This window comes from Antechinus flavipes, chromosome 2, assembly GCF_016432865.1.
Source record: "Antechinus flavipes isolate AdamAnt ecotype Samford, QLD, Australia chromosome 2, AdamAnt_v2, whole genome shotgun sequence".
NCBI classification, from domain to species: Eukaryota; Metazoa; Chordata; class Mammalia; order Dasyuromorphia; family Dasyuridae; genus Antechinus; species Antechinus flavipes.
In genome coordinates, this window is record NC_067399.1 from 592,612,113 (window position 1) to 592,633,965 (window position 21,853).

The 21,853-nt window shown below is 33.7% G+C and overlaps 2 protein-coding genes across 3 annotated transcripts in view; one reads left to right on the top strand and one right to left on the bottom strand.

Annotated features, from left to right (window-relative positions):
* Positions 1–885: 885 nt before the first annotated feature.
* DCLRE1A (DNA cross-link repair 1A) lies at positions 886–21,064 on the bottom strand. Its single transcript, XM_051981470.1, has 10 exons — positions 20,948–21,064; positions 19,374–20,524; positions 13,429–15,090; positions 11,974–12,107; positions 11,518–11,636; positions 10,576–10,719; positions 8,671–8,816; positions 7,521–7,675; positions 2,671–2,812; positions 886–1,636 (listed from the first exon to the last, which is right to left on the bottom strand). The coding sequence occupies exons 2-10, from the start codon at positions 19,819–19,821 to the stop codon at positions 1,476–1,478; spliced, it is 3,111 nt and encodes a 1,036-aa protein (XP_051837430.1). The 5' UTR covers positions 19,822–20,524; positions 20,948–21,064; the 3' UTR covers positions 886–1,475.
* Positions 21,065–21,166: 102 nt separating this feature from the next.
* NHLRC2 (NHL repeat containing 2) overlaps positions 21,167–21,853 on the top strand; it is a 66,370-nt gene continuing 65,683 nt past the window's right edge. For both annotated transcript variants that reach the window (XM_051981471.1, XM_051981472.1), the window contains exon 1: positions 21,167–21,820. In XM_051981471.1, the coding sequence (XP_051837431.1) occupies positions 21,511–21,820 (310 nt within the window). In that variant the 5' untranslated portion in view covers positions 21,167–21,510. The remainder of the gene's footprint in view (positions 21,821–21,853) is intronic.

A 21,853-nucleotide genomic window follows, 5' to 3' on the forward strand; every position in this document is an offset into this window, starting at 1 on the left:
GCCCAGATGGACAATTATCTATGAAGCAACTGAAGAAAAAAAAAGTGGAAATGTTTTTAGAGGTAAAAACAAAGATCAAGGCAATCGGATATTGTGATATATAATTCCAGGTACCAGGGAGGTGTAGGCTGGGGCAGTTCTGAACTGCAGTGGACTACCTAGATCATATGTTCACACCTAGCTGAAAGGTAAGGAGATACTAGATCACTTAGAGAGGGGAAAAATAAGGCCAGGTTGTTAATGAAGTAGGTCAAAACTCCTATGCTGAATAGAGGGTTCAGGCTTATACAACATGTGGAGATTCAGCATTCTAAAAGAAAAAAAAAAAATCAAAGAATAATTAACTTTCAGGATTCATGCCAATTATCTACAAAGTGTCAGAATGACATTGAGTTGTTCTTTCAAGTGAGGAATCAAAGGCCTCTCTGAGGTGTTGACAATTCTTTGGATTTTTTTTTTCCAGGACTCTATATATGAAATTCTAATTCAGATCCTATAAGGAAAGGAGAACTTCTATACATGAAGATCCCTCTTATCAATAAAGCAATGAATAAATATGCACATGTATGTATATATTTGATAGCAAGTAATATTCATTCACTTACACTCCTCAAAATAAGGAAGATTAGCACTTAAAATGACAACGTTCTAAAAAGTAAAACTATAATCTTATGTATATAAGGGATATTAAACTACCACAAGCAGACATTATATAAAACATCGAAGAATTCAAAATTTTGTTAGACTGATACTATTCTATATTTTACTTTTTATTGTGTGACATGTAGAAAAAGCCTAGTCTAAAAACTATTTTCATAAAGCAAAAAAGAAAATCACCAACTTTAATCACCAAAGGCCCATCCCCCAAGAACAACAACAAACACCTTAGCTCATTTTATTTATTTTAAAAATATATAAAATGCTATAAAAGTTCCATCTTGTAAAAAATGGAATGAATTTCATCATGAGATTCATTACTACATATAATAACTAATTTATAATACTTTCAGCCTGGTGTACATTTTGTTGTACCCCATTTTTGTTGCATATGGCCTAAATCACTCCCAGAAAGTTATTTGGAAATGAAGACAACTATATATTCATCTATACAAGCCAGACAGAATCCTAAGGAAGAGAAGGTAAAAAAAGAAGAGAAGGTACTTGAAAAATGCTCAATAGTCTGTTCTTGCTGTTTTCTCACAGGATACAGGCAACAGAATTTAAGAAAACTTTAGAGTGGAAAAACATTTTCACTCTCATTGAAGATTCAGTGGCAGCCAGTCAGCATACTGTGTATTTTATTGCAAATGTAAATTATGAGAAAATAAACCTCATATCAAAAAATTATGGATATTTATGTGGTTTTTAAATAAAGTGCATGTATATTCATGGGGGAGACAACTTAGATGCTAAAAGGAAAAAAAAAAATCCACATGTGGGGTTGGATAATTTAAGGTCATTTTTCAGTCTTTTAATCAATAGCCAGCTTCATGCTTCCATTCATTAAAATATTTCTTCATCGTATTCCTGAATTTCCAGGAACCAACATTTACTGTAGATATGATTTTTTGTGGCTTTAGCCACTGGACAAAGCGTTTCATTTCCAGATAACTGCTGTGTTCACTGTAAGGAATTCCTGCAATACAAAAAAAGATAATGGTCCTTGCTTTACTAAAGTCACAATAACCACAAATAAATTTTGCATGAAAGAAACTTTTTAAAATATCAAAATCTTTTGCCAACCATAATGATTTATATTTCCTATTATAAGTAAAGAAGATAAATTTACTAACAAACTAGAACTAATGTATATCTTTGCTAGATAAGTATACATGATATTCACTTTTATTTGCATTTTCTTAACTGGGTCCTTTTTTCCTCATTCTAAGATACTCATTGGATAGCTTTTTCTTCAGAGCTCTATTTCTGGTCTATAGATTCTAAGTTTTTGAGACAAACTATGGAAGACAAGAAGGATAAAGGGCTTGAAAATTTTGATTTTTGCCAAGTTAAAAGAAGAGGAAAAAAGAAAAGAATAAAAAGTTGCTCTTTACTATCACTAGCAGGCCAATGATTGTGTAGAGGAGTGTAGAGGAATCACTTTGGAAAACTGGAGTCTAAAATTAGAAATTAAGTTCTTAGAAGCCAACAGGACCCTTCTCAAATGAGCCCACTGATATACAAAAGAAACTTTTGCTTAAGCTTACTTTTTACTGAAGAATTACTTTGGAGGTAAAAACAAAAACAAAAACTGGGAAATTAAGACTAAAAATAACCCTAATGACAAAGGTCTGTTATTGACACTTTCCTGCTTTTCATATCCCTCCCTACCCCATCTCCTCCATCCTCCATCCCCCAACACATTCTACCCAACTTCTGGACTGTATGATTGCCCATTAAGAGTTTTTACATTTCCCTTAAAGTGTATTATCAGTGGCAAAAATCAAGATTGAAGTATTATTTCTAATATTTAATTCTATAATAGATAAGAGATTCTTTCACATCATCAAGTAATTTTATAAAATTATAGTTTATGTAGTATACTCATTGAACAGAAAAAACCCTGAAATACTAGCAAATAATGTATTACTTTTTCATAAATCTTGTTTTCTACCTCTGGTAAATTGTAAAATCAGCATGGATATGAAAAGTGGAAGTTTAAACATATACCATATATTGAAATATTTCCTTTGGTTTGGGGAACAATATCTGCTAAAGAGGCAAACTTCTCAGAATGTGTCCACCCTGTAGGTCGGAAAGCCAAAATGTTTTCATATTTCCCACCACATTTGTTCAAATGGTTCTGCAAACCCTGTCAAATAAAAACAACATAATGATCCAATGGTATAGGTTGATGATGAAATATGAAAGTATTATAAAAATTAAAAAGTTATACTACATTAAAACAAAAAATCAATAGGAAATTTTCATTTTTTCACATGTTAAATGTCAAGTAGCAACAATTAAGTAACACTTCTAACAACGTATCAAAATATTCTTTGCTATTTAGCTGAATCTAAACATTAAGTCTGAGAATAGACTTGAAAAGATGGAAAGATATTACAAATAAACTCAGAAGACATAGTTAGAATTAGAAAAATCCTTATTGTTCATCTAGTTCAACACCTAAGGACCAGATAAAGACAATAACAATCAATCTATTTACCAAGTGTCATGCCTCTGTAGTAGGAATAAAAAGAAACTTGCTTTCAAAGAGCCCATATTCTAACTGGAGGAGACAACATAACATTGAAGAGTTCCACTGAAGGAAAATCTAGTAGTTTTTAGGGGACATGAGCATGACTAACATCAAGGCCTGAGTGTTGAAGTAGAACAATTTTAGGAAAGGAGAGTCTGATGGGATCTGGATAGGACTAAAGGGGTAAGAAACATAATGCACATTAGGCAAATGTAACAAAATTACATAATGAAAAAAACCGAGTAAGAACAAATCACAAAAGAAAAGACAAAAGAATTATCAGAATTTCATACACATAATAATGATAAACATACGTTTAAAAGAGATCAAGCACACTCAAAAATATATATCCAAATTAATAGAAAATAAAATGAGATCTTAACTCAGTTTCAAAAAATAAAAATGAACGAAGCAAAAAACAAAAATCTCCCACATATGAAGTAGTATTTATTCTAAGTTTTAAAGGAAGCCAAGGATTTCAAGAGGCAAAAGAGAGGGAGAAAATGGAAAAAAAGCCAGAAAAAAAAAGAAAGAAAAATGGGAAATGAAGAGAGAAAGCAATAAGAAGAGAAGTCTATCTGGAACAAAGTGCATATCGAAGGAAGTCGTAGAAAATTGGAAAGAGGTCAGGTTATAAAGGAAATGCTAGGTATTTTACATTTGGTTTTGGAAGTTATAAGGAGCCACTAAAAGTTTTGGGAGAGAATGGAAGGGGACAGTCTGGCATTTTGGTTTATGACTCTGCAAGCTACATATTTTCTCTCTCTAGAGGTCTTCAAAGAAAGACTAAATTACTGCTTTTATCACATGTGTAGTAGGAGAGACTCTTTTCTAGTTATAGGTTGGACCCGGTGGCCACTAAAGCCCCTTTTGATTCTAAAATCCTGTGATTCTGATTCCATAGTATCTTAGTTTATGGATATATGAATGCCAGTGTACACACATACACACATACACACACACACCCCAGAATATCTTTTTATACTTATATGTGCATTTTCAGCTTTTATTTCAGCATTGTTTTATAGCACTTCTTATTATAAGTCATCAAATTCCAGAGTCCATAGACCAAAGCCCAACTATCACCTCAGCCACTTAACCAGTCCCTTACTGCTTGCTGCTACTAAAAAATTCACCAGAAAATTCACTCAGAGGTCACGTGTGTCTCTATTACCCCTTAGGTAATTCTCATTTTTAATTGTTTAGAGTATGAAGTATTACAATAATACACCAACACTAGAATACTGGCACTAAAAAGATGGGTCTCCATTTCAGGGAGGCAGTTTGGGGTTGTGGAGAAGTTTTATAATTTCTCCAAGATAATCCAGACTGCTCTCTCTCTTGCTTAATTCTGGGCTCACCTTAGGTCATCTGGTCACAGTGTCTGTCCAAGATACACACAAACACAATTTCTAAAGGTTTTCTATCTACCTGCATGACCTATTCTGTATGACAGGTATTTTTCATCCATTTGTTTGTTTTTTCCTAAATGGATGGTTAGGGGAAACTCATGAATGATTAAAGGTCTCATTCATGAAGCTTAATGATGTTCTGGGGCTTAAAAGCAGAATGTCTAGAAACATTGGAAAACTTCATAAATTAAAAGAAGCCATACTATATATGGAAAATGATTAGGTTTCCACTCCAACAGGGCAAGAATACTGTGTTTAGCATTTATCTTTTTGCTTTATGCCTTGTATCAATAATCAGATGATTGAAAAAGTTTATCTTCCTTATTAAATCTTTCAAGGAATCCTACATACTTTTGATGTATTTAAGACAGACACTTTGTTGAAAAATAATTTCTATGCTAGTATTTTGTCCTAACTAATCAAATGTTCTTGGAGAATAGTCAACAAATGATACATATAGTATGATTTTGCATCATCTCATTTTTTAGTCTACTGTAAAATGGTAAAGAAAGGGATCAGGGCAGTTAAATGGTGCAGTGGATATCATGATGAGCTTGGAGTCAGGAAGACATCTTCCTGAATTGAAATCTAGTCTCAGATACTTTCCTTGGTGACTCTGGGTGAGTCACTTAACCCTGTTTGCCTCAGCTTCTCCATCTATAAAATGAGTTGAAGAAGGAAATGGCCAACCACTCTAGTATCTTTGCCAAGAAAACTTCAAATAGAATCAAAAGAAATCAAACATGACTGAAAAATGATGACAAAAAGATGTGGTCTATTATGTCTACCTGTTCCCTGCTACCATTCCCTCATTAAACTCTTGATGCATGTACAGATCTAGGCTCATAACATTTTATATAGAGGAGGAAGCTGACAAATAGGTTGCTGATACTCTCTTAGGTTGCTATTTTATCTATTATAGTCTCTGTTATTAAAAGGTTTGGCACATGTCAATAGGCATATTTCTCAGTTTCCAAAGACTTGTGTAAAAATACAAGTTAATATTTTACCACATTCATTTAGTACTAGGCTTGTAGTCAAGAGGTATGGTAAACTACAGAATATATATTTGAATTTCAAGAGGTTTGACCTAGATAACATGCACAGAAGGTATTTGCACTGTTTAAAAGATATGCTTACCCTCTGAATACAAGCTTGCCTTTTTAAAATACCACCATTTTTAATGCAATGGAACAAACTGGATAAAATGTAGTAATTATCATGAAAAGGTATAAAATACCTTTTCATTATTATTTTGTAGAGTCATCATAAAATTACTAAATTGGAAGTAATATAAGAAGTCACTAAATCCAATCCATACTTGAAGAAGACATTCTCCCTTACATCCTACATGCCTGATGAGTGGCCACGCAGTCTTTTCCTTGAAAAAAGTAAATGAGAGGGAATCCATTATTTCACTCTGGATAGATTGATCTATTAAATTAAGTAGTTTCCTCTTAAATCAAGCCTAAAATTGCCTTTTTAAAGCTACCAACTTATGCTTATAATTCTGCCCTGTAGGGGAAGCAGAACAGCTCAAATCTACCCTCTACATGAAAGCCCTTTAAATACTGGGAAACAGTTATCATATCATCTCCAATTTTTACATCTTCAGGCCAAACATCATCAATGGCAGAAAGCGTCATCCAAATCTAATGAACTTGTCAGAACTGATATATAACAACAAAAACTAATCATGTGGTGCCATGAAGAATGCATAGGTAAATGCAAGAGGCTACACATAAAACTATTTGTAGACAATGCCCAGTAAATACTGGTGAATATGGAAAATATGAAGAAAAGATTTAAATTTAACTGCAGATTAAGTAACATAATAACAATACTAAATAGGTCAAAGAATAAATCAGATTCAATAAATAAAGTAAAGCAATACTTTTTTAAAAATTAGATCTCAAGTCTAATACAATGACTAACTTTGATCCCAGAAATTTTATAAATGACATGTATCACCTTTTTCTCAGAAAGACAGTGAACTACAAATACAGAAGCAGCTATGTATTTGTCAGGCATGATCAATGTGTCAATATGCTTCACATAACTATTTCTTTGTTACAAGTAAAAGTTCTACTATGTGAAGGATATCATTAGAAAGTAACAGTAATTTTTTTTTAAAAGTTCTCTAAAAGAGAACTTAAAAATAAGATGACAAGAGAGCCTGGAGTTAATATTCTTGTGTCTTTATTAGCCTATCATGGAAGCCAACTTGGAATGGGACTTTTAAGAAGTATCAATTTCAAGATATGACCCACAGAATAAAATACTTCTCAAAACCAATGGGCCTTCCTAAAATTAGAATAAGTAGAAAAAGGGTTATGTCTTTTTGAAGGCAACTTTGATTAATGAGCCCCAGATTTCAAAAATATGTTTATAAATTTGGTTTAAACATTATTTGTTAATGCATTGAAATTTTTATTTGTTTAGATTAATGAAAATCAGCTATAAAAGTATTACCATCTATAGTAACAGAAAAGTTGAATAACTAGGTCAAAAAGCCTCGTTTTCCTCTTACAAAGACACACCAAAAATACTTACTCCCTTTTCATGATAAAATGACAGTGCTATAAATATAGTAGCATATATCATGATAAGTATTAGTTATGGTACTTACTATAACCACAATAAAAATCGCTTTCTAAAATTCCTTTTGAAAACCTATTACTTTGGCTTAGGATAATTAGAAAGTCAAAATCAATTTTATCTTGTTTTGATTAGGTCTTTAAAATATATATATATGAATTTCATTTATTCTTGTTTTGATTAGGTCTTTAAAAATATATATGAATTTCATTTGATCTTAAATATCAAAACACTAGATATGAATAAAGTTTGGCAAGTGAAAAGCTCTCAAGATACATTAGTACATAACAAGTATATATTTGAAGAATTACCTTAAAATTAATTTGCATCATGGGAAGAAGGTGTACTAATGCACTACTCCAGTCTGTAGTAATGAGAGAATTAACTTCTTGAAGCTCTAAGCACTGTAGTGTTTTGTACTTTTCCTGGGACATGCTTACTTTGGAACCTAAAACATCAGCAATTGCTACAAGAAAAAGGGAAGATGAGAAATAATGAAATTTTATTATTTGATTAAAATAATTAACTTGAAATTAAAACAATTTTTAAAAACTCAGCAATGCATAATTTTTGTAATATCATCTCAGGGGAAAAAACTAAAGAAATTTGTTAGATAAATTATATGAAGTAAATTGTTGGAAAGGCAAAAAAGACTTTGTTAAAGGGTTGAAATGTGATTAGGAATGCAGATAACACAAAACCTAAGAGGTTAATTGAATAAGAAGTTCTTCTTTAATATTAATGACAAATAGTTATTCAAACTTTTCCTAAAGATCTTCAATGAGGGGGAAATTTTTATCATCTTGAAGGCATCCTGTTTTATTTCTAAATAACTTTAATTCTTAAGGAAGTTTTTCCTTACCTCAAATCTGTCTCTTCATAATTCCTGCTAGATGACCTTTTAAAATTCGAGGTCATTCAGGCTAATTATTTCACCCCTCAATTTTGTTAACTAAAAATTATGCCTTGGGCATTTTAGAAGGACTAACAGATAAAAGAATTCATTTTATAAAATACTAAAAGTAATATAATAATTATCAAAAGATTGTACCGACTGCAAAAATGATTGAAGAAGCAAAAAAAGTTGTAACTTCATTAACTAAAATACTTACTTTTAATTATCTAGCACGGAGGAAAAGAGTTAAATAACAATCATCTTAAGAAATACGAAGACATTTCATATCTTTCAGGAAAATTAAATGCTAATGGAGTATGAGTGTTTTCAAAGAAGCTAAATATTTAATAATATTAAGAATGCCAAAACATGCATCTTTAAATATGTCCACTATGCTAAATATTTTAAAGTTCAAATATAGTTCATATAAATTTCATCTTTAGCTAAAAAAGTTTAAAATGCAAGTATTTTGGGTAGGGGATATTTAAAAGAGAAAAGTACTACACAAAAAGAATCAGACCCTTATATAATAAGGCAAATAGATGTAGATACATGCTACCACATACCTAGGAATATTTTTTCTTTTCCAATAGAATAAGTACCACAGACAACAAGAGTGCGTGGGGATAGGGTTACTGTCTCAAAGGCAATGTTGATAGCGAACTGGATAACTTCTTGCTGGGAAGGAAAAGTATATTCTGGGCTGCAATATCTGAAATATAGAAATGGGATACATATATTAATAGAATAACCGTGTCATTAAGCAGTATGCTGTTTTAGCAAATGAACACCCAAAATTACATATAAGCAGTTATATAGTATACTAACATCACTGCAGTTTTCTTAATTATCTGCTGCTTTTCCATTTGTACTTAGCTATAGAAATTTAGTTCAATTCAGACATTATAAAGCACTATATAAAAGGTACTGGTATAAATGCTAGGTAATTTCTGGCCAAATTCTAAACTTTTAATACTTTTTTCTTCATAAATTTCTTGCTGATATGCTATTAACCATTCAGAAATTCTTTGAGGAATATTTTTATTTAGCAAATTGTTATATAGATTTCAATTTTTAAAAATCAGTCATAAAAGAAAATGCTATTTATTTTTCATTTTTTAAATTACTTTTGGATTAAAAACTCAAACTATTTTGGATATAGTTCAAGAATCAATGAACTTTAATAAATAAAAAAAGTAAATGAATTATAGAATGACTTTGATGCCTTATTATGTCATGGAGCTTACTAACATTTATGCCAGTACAATACCAGGTATGGTAGCTCTACTAAATAAAAAAGGTATACGTATGAACCTGACTCCTGACCTCCTAAGCCTAAGTTCCTTAAGGACATGTTTTCATTCACTTCTGCTCTCAGGCAATTCTCCTCTTCTTGTATCCTTGTATCCCACCACTTGTTTTTTTTTTTTTTTTTTTTTTTTGCTAGAGGCCTCTGGTCTGCCATATTACTTCAAACTGGCTCCTCACCAGTACGATGAATGTTCCCTTCCCCCAGTTTCCAACACCTTTTTATGTGTTATCTTTCAGCTTTAGAATGTAAGCTCTTTACAGGCAAGAACTATCTTGCTTGCTCATATTTGTAACTTCAGTGCTCAGCACAGATCCTCTCACAAAGTAAGTGTTTAACAAATGCTCTATTTCCAGCACTTAGCACCGTGTCTTACCCATAGCACATCAAGATAAAAACTTGTTAGATTAGGCTAGATTTTAATCAAGTCATGAAAACATCTAGACAACATCCCATTAGTCCAGATAAATATAATATTATGTTTATATAGTTTATGGAGTACATGGGTGGCTAGGTGGCCTGGAGCCAGAAAAACTCATCTTCTTAAGTTCAAGTTTGGCCTCAGACACTAACTGTGTGACTCTGGACAAATCACTTAATCCTGTTTGCCTCAGTTTCCTCATCTGTAAAATGAGCTGGAGAAACAGCAAACCATTCCAGTATCTTTGCCAAGAAAACCCCAAATGGATTCACAAAGAGTCAAACACAACTGAAAACATATGAAAAAACAATGGACAATAAACCATTTACTATGCATTCAAACTAATGATATACTTGGGGATTTTATTTTACCAAGTACTCAAACATCTGAATTTCAATAGTTTCACATACTCTTTAAAAAAAAATAGTGTTTTATTTTTCCAAATATATGCAAAGATAGTTTGCAATATTCACCTTTGCAAAACCTGGTGTTCAAAGTTTTTCTCCCTTTCTTCTCTCCTACCTTATAATGATAGTCAGCAATCTGATATAGGTTAAACGAGTTTCACATATTCTTATAGTTTCCCAAAACAAATGTTTTTGGAATGTTTGGTTATGTTTAGTTACGAAAAAAATACATTTTACAACCAATGGAGCACTCTTCAATGAAGGAGCAAAGTATTCCCACAGAATTATATTATCACTGGAGAAAAAGAGCAATACACATATAAAACTCTCTTACGTTGTGTCTAAGTAAAGTGTATGGACTTTCTGGCTGGCAAGAAGAGAATAGCGTTCCATGGAAGGATCTGCTCTGAAGTCTCCAGTGTGCAATGTAACAGTCCCATTTGGAAGATAAAAAAGGATCATAACAGCACCTGGACAACTAAATATCAAGACATTATAAATATGTACCCATTTCAGTAACAATGAATTAACACTTCATTAACCTATCAGGATGCAAAATTATGGTGCAGAGTAAAAAATTCTAACTCTAAGTACACTTAAAGATTATCAGCAGAAGATTTTAAAATATTCAAAATTCTGGGAAGCAAGGAACTTGTGGGTAAAGTAAATCACAAAGGAGGAAAGTCATTATTTTTGGTCAAAAGTAGACTCCTCTTAAAGATCCTAACAAAAAAAAATGATTGTAGTAGAGGTAGCAGGAAAGTGAAATGAACTCTTGGCTTACAATCAGAGAATTTGTATTCAAATGCCAGCTCTGCTACTTGCATCTATGTGTTCCTGAATAAGACACATAGCACCTCCCGGTCTAAATTTCTTTATCTTTAAAATGAAAATACTGGATCAGATGTCTTTAAAGATCCCTGCCAGCTCTAAATTTATGTTGCTAGAAACAGAGTTAGAAGATTTAGCCAAGTCATTTTACTTCATGGAGGATTATTTTCATTTTCTGAAAAATGTAAAATTTACATGCATTACACACATGTACTTACACTTGGAGGGTTACTAACATGATTAAATGTAAAAAAGTATGCAAAATGGTATATATTGTAAAACTCAAAAACATTTATTAACTGCCAACCATGTGCAAGATAATGTGTAAAGGGCTGGGGATATAAGGAAAGCAACCTTCCAAATTGGTGAATGCTAAAAACTAGTCAATTACTCTTTTCTTAACATTTGAAAAATAAGCTTATTTTGAAGTAACTTGCATACTTACTGATTAGCATCAAGCAAGACAACTTTGATACCATTTACTGTACACACAGTGTCCATTGGCAGAGGATGAAGGTATTGTTCTTGCACACAAAGCTTGCTCTTCACCAAATTGCTAGTTATCTGTAAAATAGGAAGAATTTGTTATAGCTATAAGAAAAAATATTAATGTTATTCCTCAAAGTTGTATCCAAATTCTTTAGAAGATATAAGAAGTAAATGCTCAAAAGTACTGAATTGCTAATTAAGAGGTTCAGAGCCCAGCACCAATTATTATACTAATAGCCTGTACTACAACTAGTGATTGCTTTAAAGAGTTCAGAGGTCAAAAAGTAGGAAGTTTTTAGCCATTTCTTTTCAGAAATGTGTAAAAGTTCAATTATCTCTTCATTCAAGTTGTTATAGACATTTTACAAATTCTTTCATGTTACTCTTAGGTAATAGTTTTTCATCTTCTTACCTTACTACAATAAACTGGAAATGTAAACTTTTTTGACAAGCCAGCATAATGGTCCGAATGAAAATGTGTGAGGAAATAGGCCGTACAGCCCTCTATTGCTCCATACTGAAAGGCATCAACAGTAAAGGTAGTTCCTAAAAGTAAAAAAAAAAAACAAATTGCAAGTAGAAAATATCTTACTCTCAGTTCTTCAGCCTATTTCTAATCAGTTGTCCTGATTCACCAAAAGCCCCAAGTACTGTAGAAATACAAGGAATGATGACATTCTTGGGCAAAATACACACAACTATAAAAAACACACAACTATAAACATTGTTCCCTATGTAAACAAAAAGGAAACATACAATAAAAGATTGAAAAGTCTGGACATTTCCTTCCCAACAGATATTAAAGCAATGTCTTTCATCTAAGACTATCTTATTTTTAAAGACAAGATCACTGTCTCCACAGGTTTTTCAAAAAATTTAAAAACCTATATAGTTGTGTTAATCAAAGTGCTTTTGTACAATGATGATGATCTTGTATTTCTTTTAAAAAAATTACATTACTTAGAATGCAAAGTATGCTGTAAAGCTTTCTTTGTAAATAACTGCATAAAATAAGGCAAAGTGTTAAGATTCTAGTGAATTTTAAATATAATAATTATATTAATATTTATACTTATGAAAATCTTTTGCTTCTAGGATAATTGGCAAAAGAATATTAAGTTCTTATATCTAATGAGCATTGACACTCTGAAAATTGACACTCAGGCAAACATCCTCACAAAATGTGCTTACTGCTTCAATATTAATGGGTAGTATTAAAATTTAGGGCTGCTTCTACCATTAACTTTGTTCTAAAATAAAATGGCGCTATGATGTACACAAATCATACACATATACACACTCAAGGATAAAATATAAACATAGAATAGCATAGTGACAAAAATCTAATGCTAGGAAAAACCTTAGTAGCTATATAGTACAATGTTGTCACTTTAGGATAAATAATCTGAGCTCCAGAGAGAGTGACTTATATAAGATCACACAGTAACTTAGAGCTATGTTAGGAATTAAGGATCTCTTCACTGTCAAAGCTTTTTCCATTGTATCATGCTGCCTTCATTAGACATTATTTTTTGATGGGGGTGGGTAGCTGATGCTTATTATGATTGGCTTTATATTTCATTTGGATCATGAAATTATTTACTTCAATTATGTAATTCATCTGACATTTTCCTATTAAATAACCTATAATTTCTTCCCCTTTATATGAAAAAGCAGAGAAACCTAACCATACTCTGATTTAAGAAACTATGCAATATTATGTATAACATGTAGCAAAAAGATGGGAAATGTCAGGAGATATAAAGCACATAACATTATACATTTCGGAAAAAATAGGCAAAGAACCTAATGAAGCTCAAGAAAGGTGCTTATGACTTACTTTAAATGTCTTACAATGTCAATTTACCTGGTATTTTCTTGTAGAAGGGACATTTCTTTTCCTTCAGTCCTCCTTCAGAATAACCTTTATCTTGAAACCTTTTTCTCCACCTCTGTGATCCACCTTTACCTATTTTATTTGTCAATTGTTCACGTTTATTCATGAGCTCATCAGTTTCTCTTAATTGTGTATTTTCTTCTATTATAGCTGACTTTCTAAATCTTTTTCTTCTTTGTGACCCTTCCCAAGATGATTTCACAGAGGTTTCAGTTCTATTTAAGTTGTGTATGTCAAGTTCCAAATCATCCAAAGAGCCTTCTCTTTTTCTCTTGCTCTGCCCTGACTGTTTTTCATTAGGACTTGCCTTTTTTGTTCTTTTCAAAGAATTTTTCTCTGGTGTTTTCTCTTCCTTTGCTTTTGGTGGTAGCCCAAAAAACACACCTATATCCATTTGTTTTAATACTTTAGTAGATGGTCTTGTGTTTGAGTTGGGAGTACATGGCAGTAATATCTCTGTAGACATATGTGCAGTTGTTTTATTATGAAAAGCTTCCATATCTAAAACTGAAGCCTTATTACCTAGGTTACTATCCAATGCTTCCCTGCAGAAATTTATGTGATTATTCGTTTTACCATGAAAGGATGAATTTGATTCTTTTATCATTTCACTTTGAGTTGACTCAGGAGAAGTGTTTTCTTCCTTGCTTTCCAAGGACTTTGACATTTCACTGTTAAATTGTTGAGAAGCCCAACTGCAAACATCTGATTCTTCAGGAGACATATTCTCTCTACTTGATTGGGATGACAACAGTCTTGGCTCATCAGAGGCCTCTTTATTGACTTGATATTTAGTAGAATTCAGCTCCCCAACTAAAGAAGTTGAAAAGCATTCGAAATGATTAGTACATGCTGTCTCAGAAGCCTTGGTCCTCTCATTTTGGGAAACAGATTTAGAAAAATCATTTAAAGAGTGGTCTATATTCAATTCTTCATCATATCTATTCTGGTTTATGTAACTTTTCATTTTCCTGAAGTCAGGCTTATAGTCTTCCTGTAAGGTTCGACAGAGTTTTCTAAACAGGATACAGCTGTCATCCTCCTCTTCAATGCTGCAATTTTCAGAGTTTTCAGCAATAAATAGTTCCTTTTGTGAATTCTCTAGTTGCTCCTCTATATTATAAGTTTCTTCATCACTTTGGAGAGGAGAATAGGATATTTCACAGTCGCTGAGATCAGCTTCTGGCAATGGAAGGTTCAAATATTCTGAGCTGTTCTGTCTCTCTAATTCTTCATCAGGAAGAGGCAAACCAGAGCTCTCAAGTTTGTCATTATCAACAAATTCTGTGAACTGCATAGTCTGTTGGGATTTTGAGATGTTTGTGGAAAATGAAATCTTTTTATTAGTTTCATTTGGAGATTGAAGTTTTCTTGGACTCAATGTTATCAACAAGGGATCATTTGAAACATTTTTTGCATTCTCTGTTTGTTTCTGACACTGAGTCCATCTTTCCTCAAGGCTACAGAGAAAGCCTGATTTAGTATCATTGGAACTAAGAAACTTGCTGCTTGACATAGAAGTTGGAGAGCTAAAATAATCATTCCCTGCTCTACTTTGAGCAAGCAGAAAATGAGCATAGCGTGTGTAATGAGAAGGAATTGTAGAAGTACAGAGTAGACCATCAGGACACTCTAAAAAAATTTTTTTGAGAGAGAAAAAAAATTAGGATTGTTAGAGTAACATTTCATTATATTTGCATGTTAAAGCCAGTAAGAAAAATTTCAGTATCAAGAGCTAATAATAAACTGGCATATTGAAACAAGTGATAGATTTAGTCAGAAAATCTGGATTCAAATACAGATGTTCTGCTACTTACTATGCACGTGACCTTGGGCATGTCATTTTCTCCTCTTGGTCTCAGTCTCAATTGTAAAATGAAGAGGGCTCAACTAGACAATCTTTAAGTTTCCTTATAACTCTAAATCTTACAAATCTACTTTCAGATGTAATTAATATTGTAAAATATTAAAAGACTCCAACTATCTTTCTCATTATACATTTGACTTTATACATTTGGCAATCCAAACAAATTGGCTCCCTCTATTCCTCAAAGACAGCACATCATTTCTCATCTCTGCATCTTCTCATTGGCCATCTTCCACTCCCTCCTCACCTCTGTTCAAGAGTGCTTTTTACTCAATCCACAAGTATTTATTAAGCATCTATATGCCAGACATTGTGCTGGGAGGTGGTGTGTGTGGTGGTGATGGTGGTGGTGGTGGTAGTGAAGGGCGAGGGGTTGCAAATACAAAATACATACACTTTTTTTTTAAGCACAAATATAAAGTTAATACACACATGGTAGTTAAATACAAGATAATATGGGAAGTTACTAATATTGGTAAAGAGATGGAGAAAGCCCTCTTGCAGAAACTGGCACATGAGCTATTTTTTAAAAGGAAAAAGAAGGACTCAAGTTGGGGGAAATAAGGAGATAATGTATTTTAGGAATGCAGGACACTGATACTGGTGTGAAGAAATCAAGTATCATGAGTGAGAAAAGAAAAAAGGCCAATTTGGCAGGATCCCAGAGAGTGGGAAGTCATGTTCAATAATGGTGAAAAAAAATGCATTGGGGGCAAGTTGTAAAGGGCTTTAAAAGTTAAACAGGTGAGTTTACATTTTATCTTGAAGAAATAGAAACTGAAATTAACGGAAGGTCACAAAAATTAAATCTGTGCTTAAGTAAAATGATTTTGGCAACAGCATGTAGGATGGGCTTGAGGCAGGGAGACTAGTTAGAAGTGGTTGCAATAATATATATGACAGATGATGAGGTCCTAAATGGATTTTCAGTTGTGCTTCCTTTAAGATGAAACTTCCACCATCTTCTGCTTGAAGCCTTTCTGGGTTCCTCTCTCCCTTCCAATAGGAATATCAGTGCACTCTCTCTCAAACTTCTCTACGTATGTATACATGAAAAACTTTATACATATCTGTACGTATTCATTTTATAATTGTGTGTCTATAAGTATTGTTTCCCTCATTAAATTGGGGGGAGAGGTGTTGGGACTGTCCTATTCTTTGAACTTTTATCATTGGTGTGCTAATAAATGTTAAACAATTCTCAAAAAAATCCCCCCTCCCCAAAAAAGACACACAAATGTAATTTGCAGTATTAACATTTTCTTCATCACTTAAGTCCAGAAAATCCACAAAACAATCAGTCAATCCCTGATTTTTAGCTGTTCCTAATTTCTAATGTATCAATGTTCACAATGATAATTTACTAACAATTCCCAAGAGCTAGTTCCAGTACGATCTCTTGTATTCCTGTTATCTATCACAGTCCCTGGCACATAGTAGGGCCTTAAAAATACGCCTTGATTGCATCCAATTTCCATAGTCAAAACAACAGGAATCCTTCCATTTGTGCTATTCAACTCTAATTAGAAAAGATAGACTCCAGAATTCTAAACAAAAAAAAGATAGTAAAATCAAGCTTTGACAATATGTGATTTTAAAATATAGTTAACAATTCATTCTTCTTATAAAAGAGAACATCGGGAAATTTAATGATTTTCTTCTCCTAGAAATTCTAGCTATAAAGATTCTTCAAAAATATAATATTTCACTTTATATTCCTTCAAGAAGCAGCAGCATGGAATAAAGAATAGAGGACGAGAATATAGTCAGAAGATCTAGTTTCAAGTCCTTCCTGAAATAAATAATAGCTAAATCACAGACAAAAAAAGTCACTAGTCTCCTGTGTCCAAAGCAATTCTATAAAACAGTAAATTACATTGAGTTTCCAATTTGTATTTGTGGAAGGAATTTTCACATTTGAGAATTCTCCAGATTGCTGCAATCACAAGTCCTGGCCAAAAAAAAAAAAAAATCCTCCAAGGAGAACAACAAACAGATGCTAGCTAAATTCTCATTAATTTCACTATTGAGCTGTTGAACAGGAAGCAAAGAAGAAAGTGAACAAGTATAACTGTCTTCTAGAATTGCAGAATATAAAATCAAGTTTAAGAAATTGCCAGTTTTCAATTTAGAGACCAAAAGCTCCAAGAATACAGCCTAACAGCCCTAGTATTTTAATTAGTTTAAACAAAGTTTAAGACAACAGTAATTTTACTGGGATATTGCATTACTACATAACATCCAGCTATGTTCAGAAATTATCCTGTATAAATCTCTGTCTACATATAGAACTAAATTAGAAATGAGGAATAAGTTTGGAATAAAATTTAACTGTTAACATTTAGGTCTTCACATTCTAGATATAATAATAGGTTTATGAAATACATGTCAAAACTACATGTAAACTATTCTGGCGTATCCCAAAATTATTATAATCAGGTTCAGATTAAGATTACCATAGGAAACTTCTCAAAGGTTGCAAGAGAAGGCATTACTCATCATAGATCAGAAAAATAAAAATAAAAACCTTCAGTCTGAATTCCACTTTAATACTAGTCTTCAATTTTATTAAGTCACTTGAATACTAAAAGTACCCAAATATAAAGGTAATTTCATCTAAGTGGCAGCCCTATTATGGGGACTCCTAAGATAGATAGATAGATAGATAGATATAAAAAATCTCTTAAACACACACACACACATTGAGGAAATCAGAGCCAAGTAACTTGCCCCGGATCACACAATTAATGTCAAGTTTCTGGGGCCAAATTTGAATCTGGTTCCTCTTCTCTCTATCCACCTAGCTGCCCCTAAGACTTCCTTATATTAAGACTTTTCTATATCATGATAAATTCAAACTTCTTAGAAATGAAGCAATTGGTAAGTTAAAAAATCAAAGGTTTCAGAAGTTTTTGTTAATTTTTTATCCTGCTTCTTTGAGAGGAAAAAAAAAAAAGACATGTAAACAGCTGATTCAGATGTTTACTATAAACAATTAGATTACGGTCCAGCAATAATGACAATTGGCAATAACAAGATCTTGTAAGATTCTAAAGTGTCTTCTGAATCAAAGAATGATTATTTAATCATGGAACTCATGTTGTATCTAAATTATTAAATTCACAAGCAGGTCTGCTGATTACATGTTACAGGCCTTTAAGTAAATTAATTAACCTCTAAGGTTTTATCAGGAAGATCATATGAAATATGATGTATGTAAAATAAATTGCAAAAATTTTAGTGCTATGTAAACACTATCTGTTACCTTACATCTTATTTAGGTTCAGATTTTTTTGGTCTATGTACCCCTTGGGTAGAATGGTAAAATCCACTGACCAGAATATTTTTAAATGCATAAAATAAAATACATTGGATTACAAATGAAAACAATGCTATTGAAATTACTTTACCAATTATTTAAACTGTTCATAGACTAGAGTCTGTTAAAAAAATTATTATTATTAAAAATTCACCTAAATTTAAACAAGCCTCAGAGGTCATTCCTTATATTTTATAGATAAGGAAACAAGTTACTTGCCCAAGTTCACATAAGTATGAGAGTTAAAATTTGACAGTGAAATTGCTAATGTTTTGTTGCCTCTGCAGCTGAAACCTTATTAGAATTTTCCTTCTACATATTTTATCATGGTGCATACACCATACACATTTACTGATTTCAAAGCCAAAATACACTTTCTTTAAATATTTTTATGAAATCATATGGTAGATGTAAGCAATTAAAAAAAAAAAAAAACCTTTAAAAGCTTCCTTACAAAATTATTCCTGTTTATACCTTTCTTCACAGGAGAAAAAAAATCACTTTATTCACCTTTCTTAAATCTTTTAAACTGTATCTTTAACAAGCCTCAAGGAAAAAAAAAATTCCTGAGTCTCATCTTCCTTCTTCACTATAATCCATTTGTAGTATCTTTCATATCTATCCTGGAATCCCAAAACCTCATTTAATTTTCGTTCAATTGATGTATATTTAGCACATCTCATCATTTTGGTCATTTACAAATCATTTTCCTTCACTGTAAAAGCTTACCTCTTTTTGAGGATTGTGGAGCATCCAAACATTCAGAAACATGCCACCGAGGTGTCTGACCCAGCAGTAAGGAAAAAGGCATTTGGCAGCTAGGACAGTATCCACTGTAAACTGGATGCTGTTTTGTTGGGGTTAATTTTTTATTTGTCTTTCCAACTTTTGCTTTTTTAGTTACTTTACCCAGGGACTGCTGAATATTATTGGCACTATTTAGATTAGGTTCAGACACAAGTGTCTGAGAATCTCTTTCTCCTAAATACAATTCATTATTCTTAGGTTTTTCCTTAATTTTCACAGCCCTTTTGATTTTACTTTCACATCCTTTTAATTTGCAGTTACCATCAGTTGCTTTTTGAACAGAATTAGAAACATCTGAATTCCCCAATTTTGGTTTTCTTATGGATTTATATTCCCAGATATCTTCTTCCAATAAGTTTTCTTCTGACATGATAAAGCAGCAGTATCATCAAAACAAGACCAAACTTGGATGAAATGGGAGTTCAAATTTTGATACAAAATTACTATATTTTCAATTTTTGTCTTTTTTTTTTTTAAAAAAAGGACAAAAATTAAATTCAAAAGCTTCAAGTTTTAAAAATGATTACAGTGTGTTAAATTTGCTGAGCTTCAGGCTTCAAAGAAAAACTGCAGTAGTTTTCTGCTTCAAAAAAAACAAAACAAAAGAAAAAACTGCAGGAATATTTATGCTACAATAAAATTTTAAAGGTTTCGCATATATAATGACTAATTATTTGTGGTGGCTGGTTCATTCTGATAGTTAACCAGGGTTGTTGTAAATGTAATAAATTAGAACTATTTCCAAATTCAAGCACTTAATAATATTTCAGAATTCCTAGGCATTAAATTATGCCAAAATTCAATATTTCAACATACAAATAGTGTTGTAAAAGGGATGTCAACTCTGTCCCAAGTGAATATAGGTCTGAATTACTCAACACAAAACTTAGGTTATTTTTCTTTTCCTAGTTAACTGGTGCAAGAGCTGTTCCAAAAAGGAAACGACCATATCTTCGTGTTAGGATGTGAGTAAAGAAGAGGATTCCTTGTAGCAGCACGAAATCGCATTACTATCATTCAAAGCAGCAGGCACCAAATGGATACGGCTTCCGGGAACAATCCAGCATCTTCCACTGTACAAAGACAAGGACAGGGGTCTGAAGGGTGAGGTTCCGGGGTACAGGGACCATGTCCCTAACTCTTGGTAAATGAGTGTCCTGGGGAGCTGACAGCAAGGGGGGCTTCGGGTACCTTCCTCTGGCATGGCTTGGGTTCTGACTGGAAAAGAGAACCAGGGGCCCCCTGTGTGCCCAGGGCTCAGGGCCTGGCACCATCCCCGAAGGGAGGTGAGAGAAGCGCCCCCCGATAGTGAACCAGCGCTCAGCCTTTTATCCGTCCAAGAACCCGGCCCTTTGGGATTGGTGCCTGGCAGAAACCCCAGTGGCATCCACACCTGTGCCTTCAGCACCCGCCCCCGACCCCGCAGAGATGCAGCTGCATCCTCTCCCCCACCAGCCTTCCCCCCTTCTCTGCCCTCCCGCGGGCTCCTCACTAACCTTTCGTTCGCTCCAGTACTTTCCACACCGCGGGGAGGAAAAGACAATTCTTCCCTTCCGCTTTTGCGATTTCCCCCCCACCTCTAATTCAGAACGCGGCCTCTTCCATTCTATTTACACCTCGATTTTTCGTAACTTTGAGCTTCTTTTGAGGCGGGAACATCTTCCCGCTCCTCCGGCCGTGTCGAATCGGCCGGTCTTAATTCAATACGGGAAGGGGGGGGGGGGCTTCAAAGTGAGCGCAAAGGAAATATAGTTGTTTGAATTCCACGACTTTGATTTAAATACGTATTTCCTTTTAAACCTCATGGGTCTGAAAGAATTCATCGACCTAGGGGCTTTTCGGGATTGTATTTCCCGGGCCTTTTTGCCTACGAATCTGCCATTGCGAATATTTACGTTCGGTGGCAGGGAAATGACCTAAATAAGGTAAAGTTGTGTCTGTGTGTGCCCGACAATTTCGTGTAAAGTGATTTTTAAAAATAATTAAGACTTTGGTGTTTAAGACTTTAAACATAACAAAACGCAGGTAGAGGTCAGTCCCGCCGTGGAGAGAGAAGTGAATGTGCCGCCCTGAAAGGGCTGACAAGACTTCCTTCCATTCCCTCCCCTTCCTCCTCCTCCCTCACCCCGCCTCCACCTCCTCCGGTCCCGGGGAAGGGATCCGGCTCGCGCTGCGGAGAGCAGCTGAGAACATGGCTGCCCCGGGAGTCCCGGGTGCCCGCCTCTCGGCCCTGCTGCCCGCCCAGACCTCGCTGGAGTACGCCTTGCTCGACGCCGTCACCGCGCAGGAGAAAGACACCCTGGTGTACCAGTACTTGCAGAAGGTGGACGGCTGGGAGCAGGACCTGGCGGTGCCCGAGTTCCCGGAAGGTGAGGGGGCTCCGGGCGGCCCCTCCCTGCCCG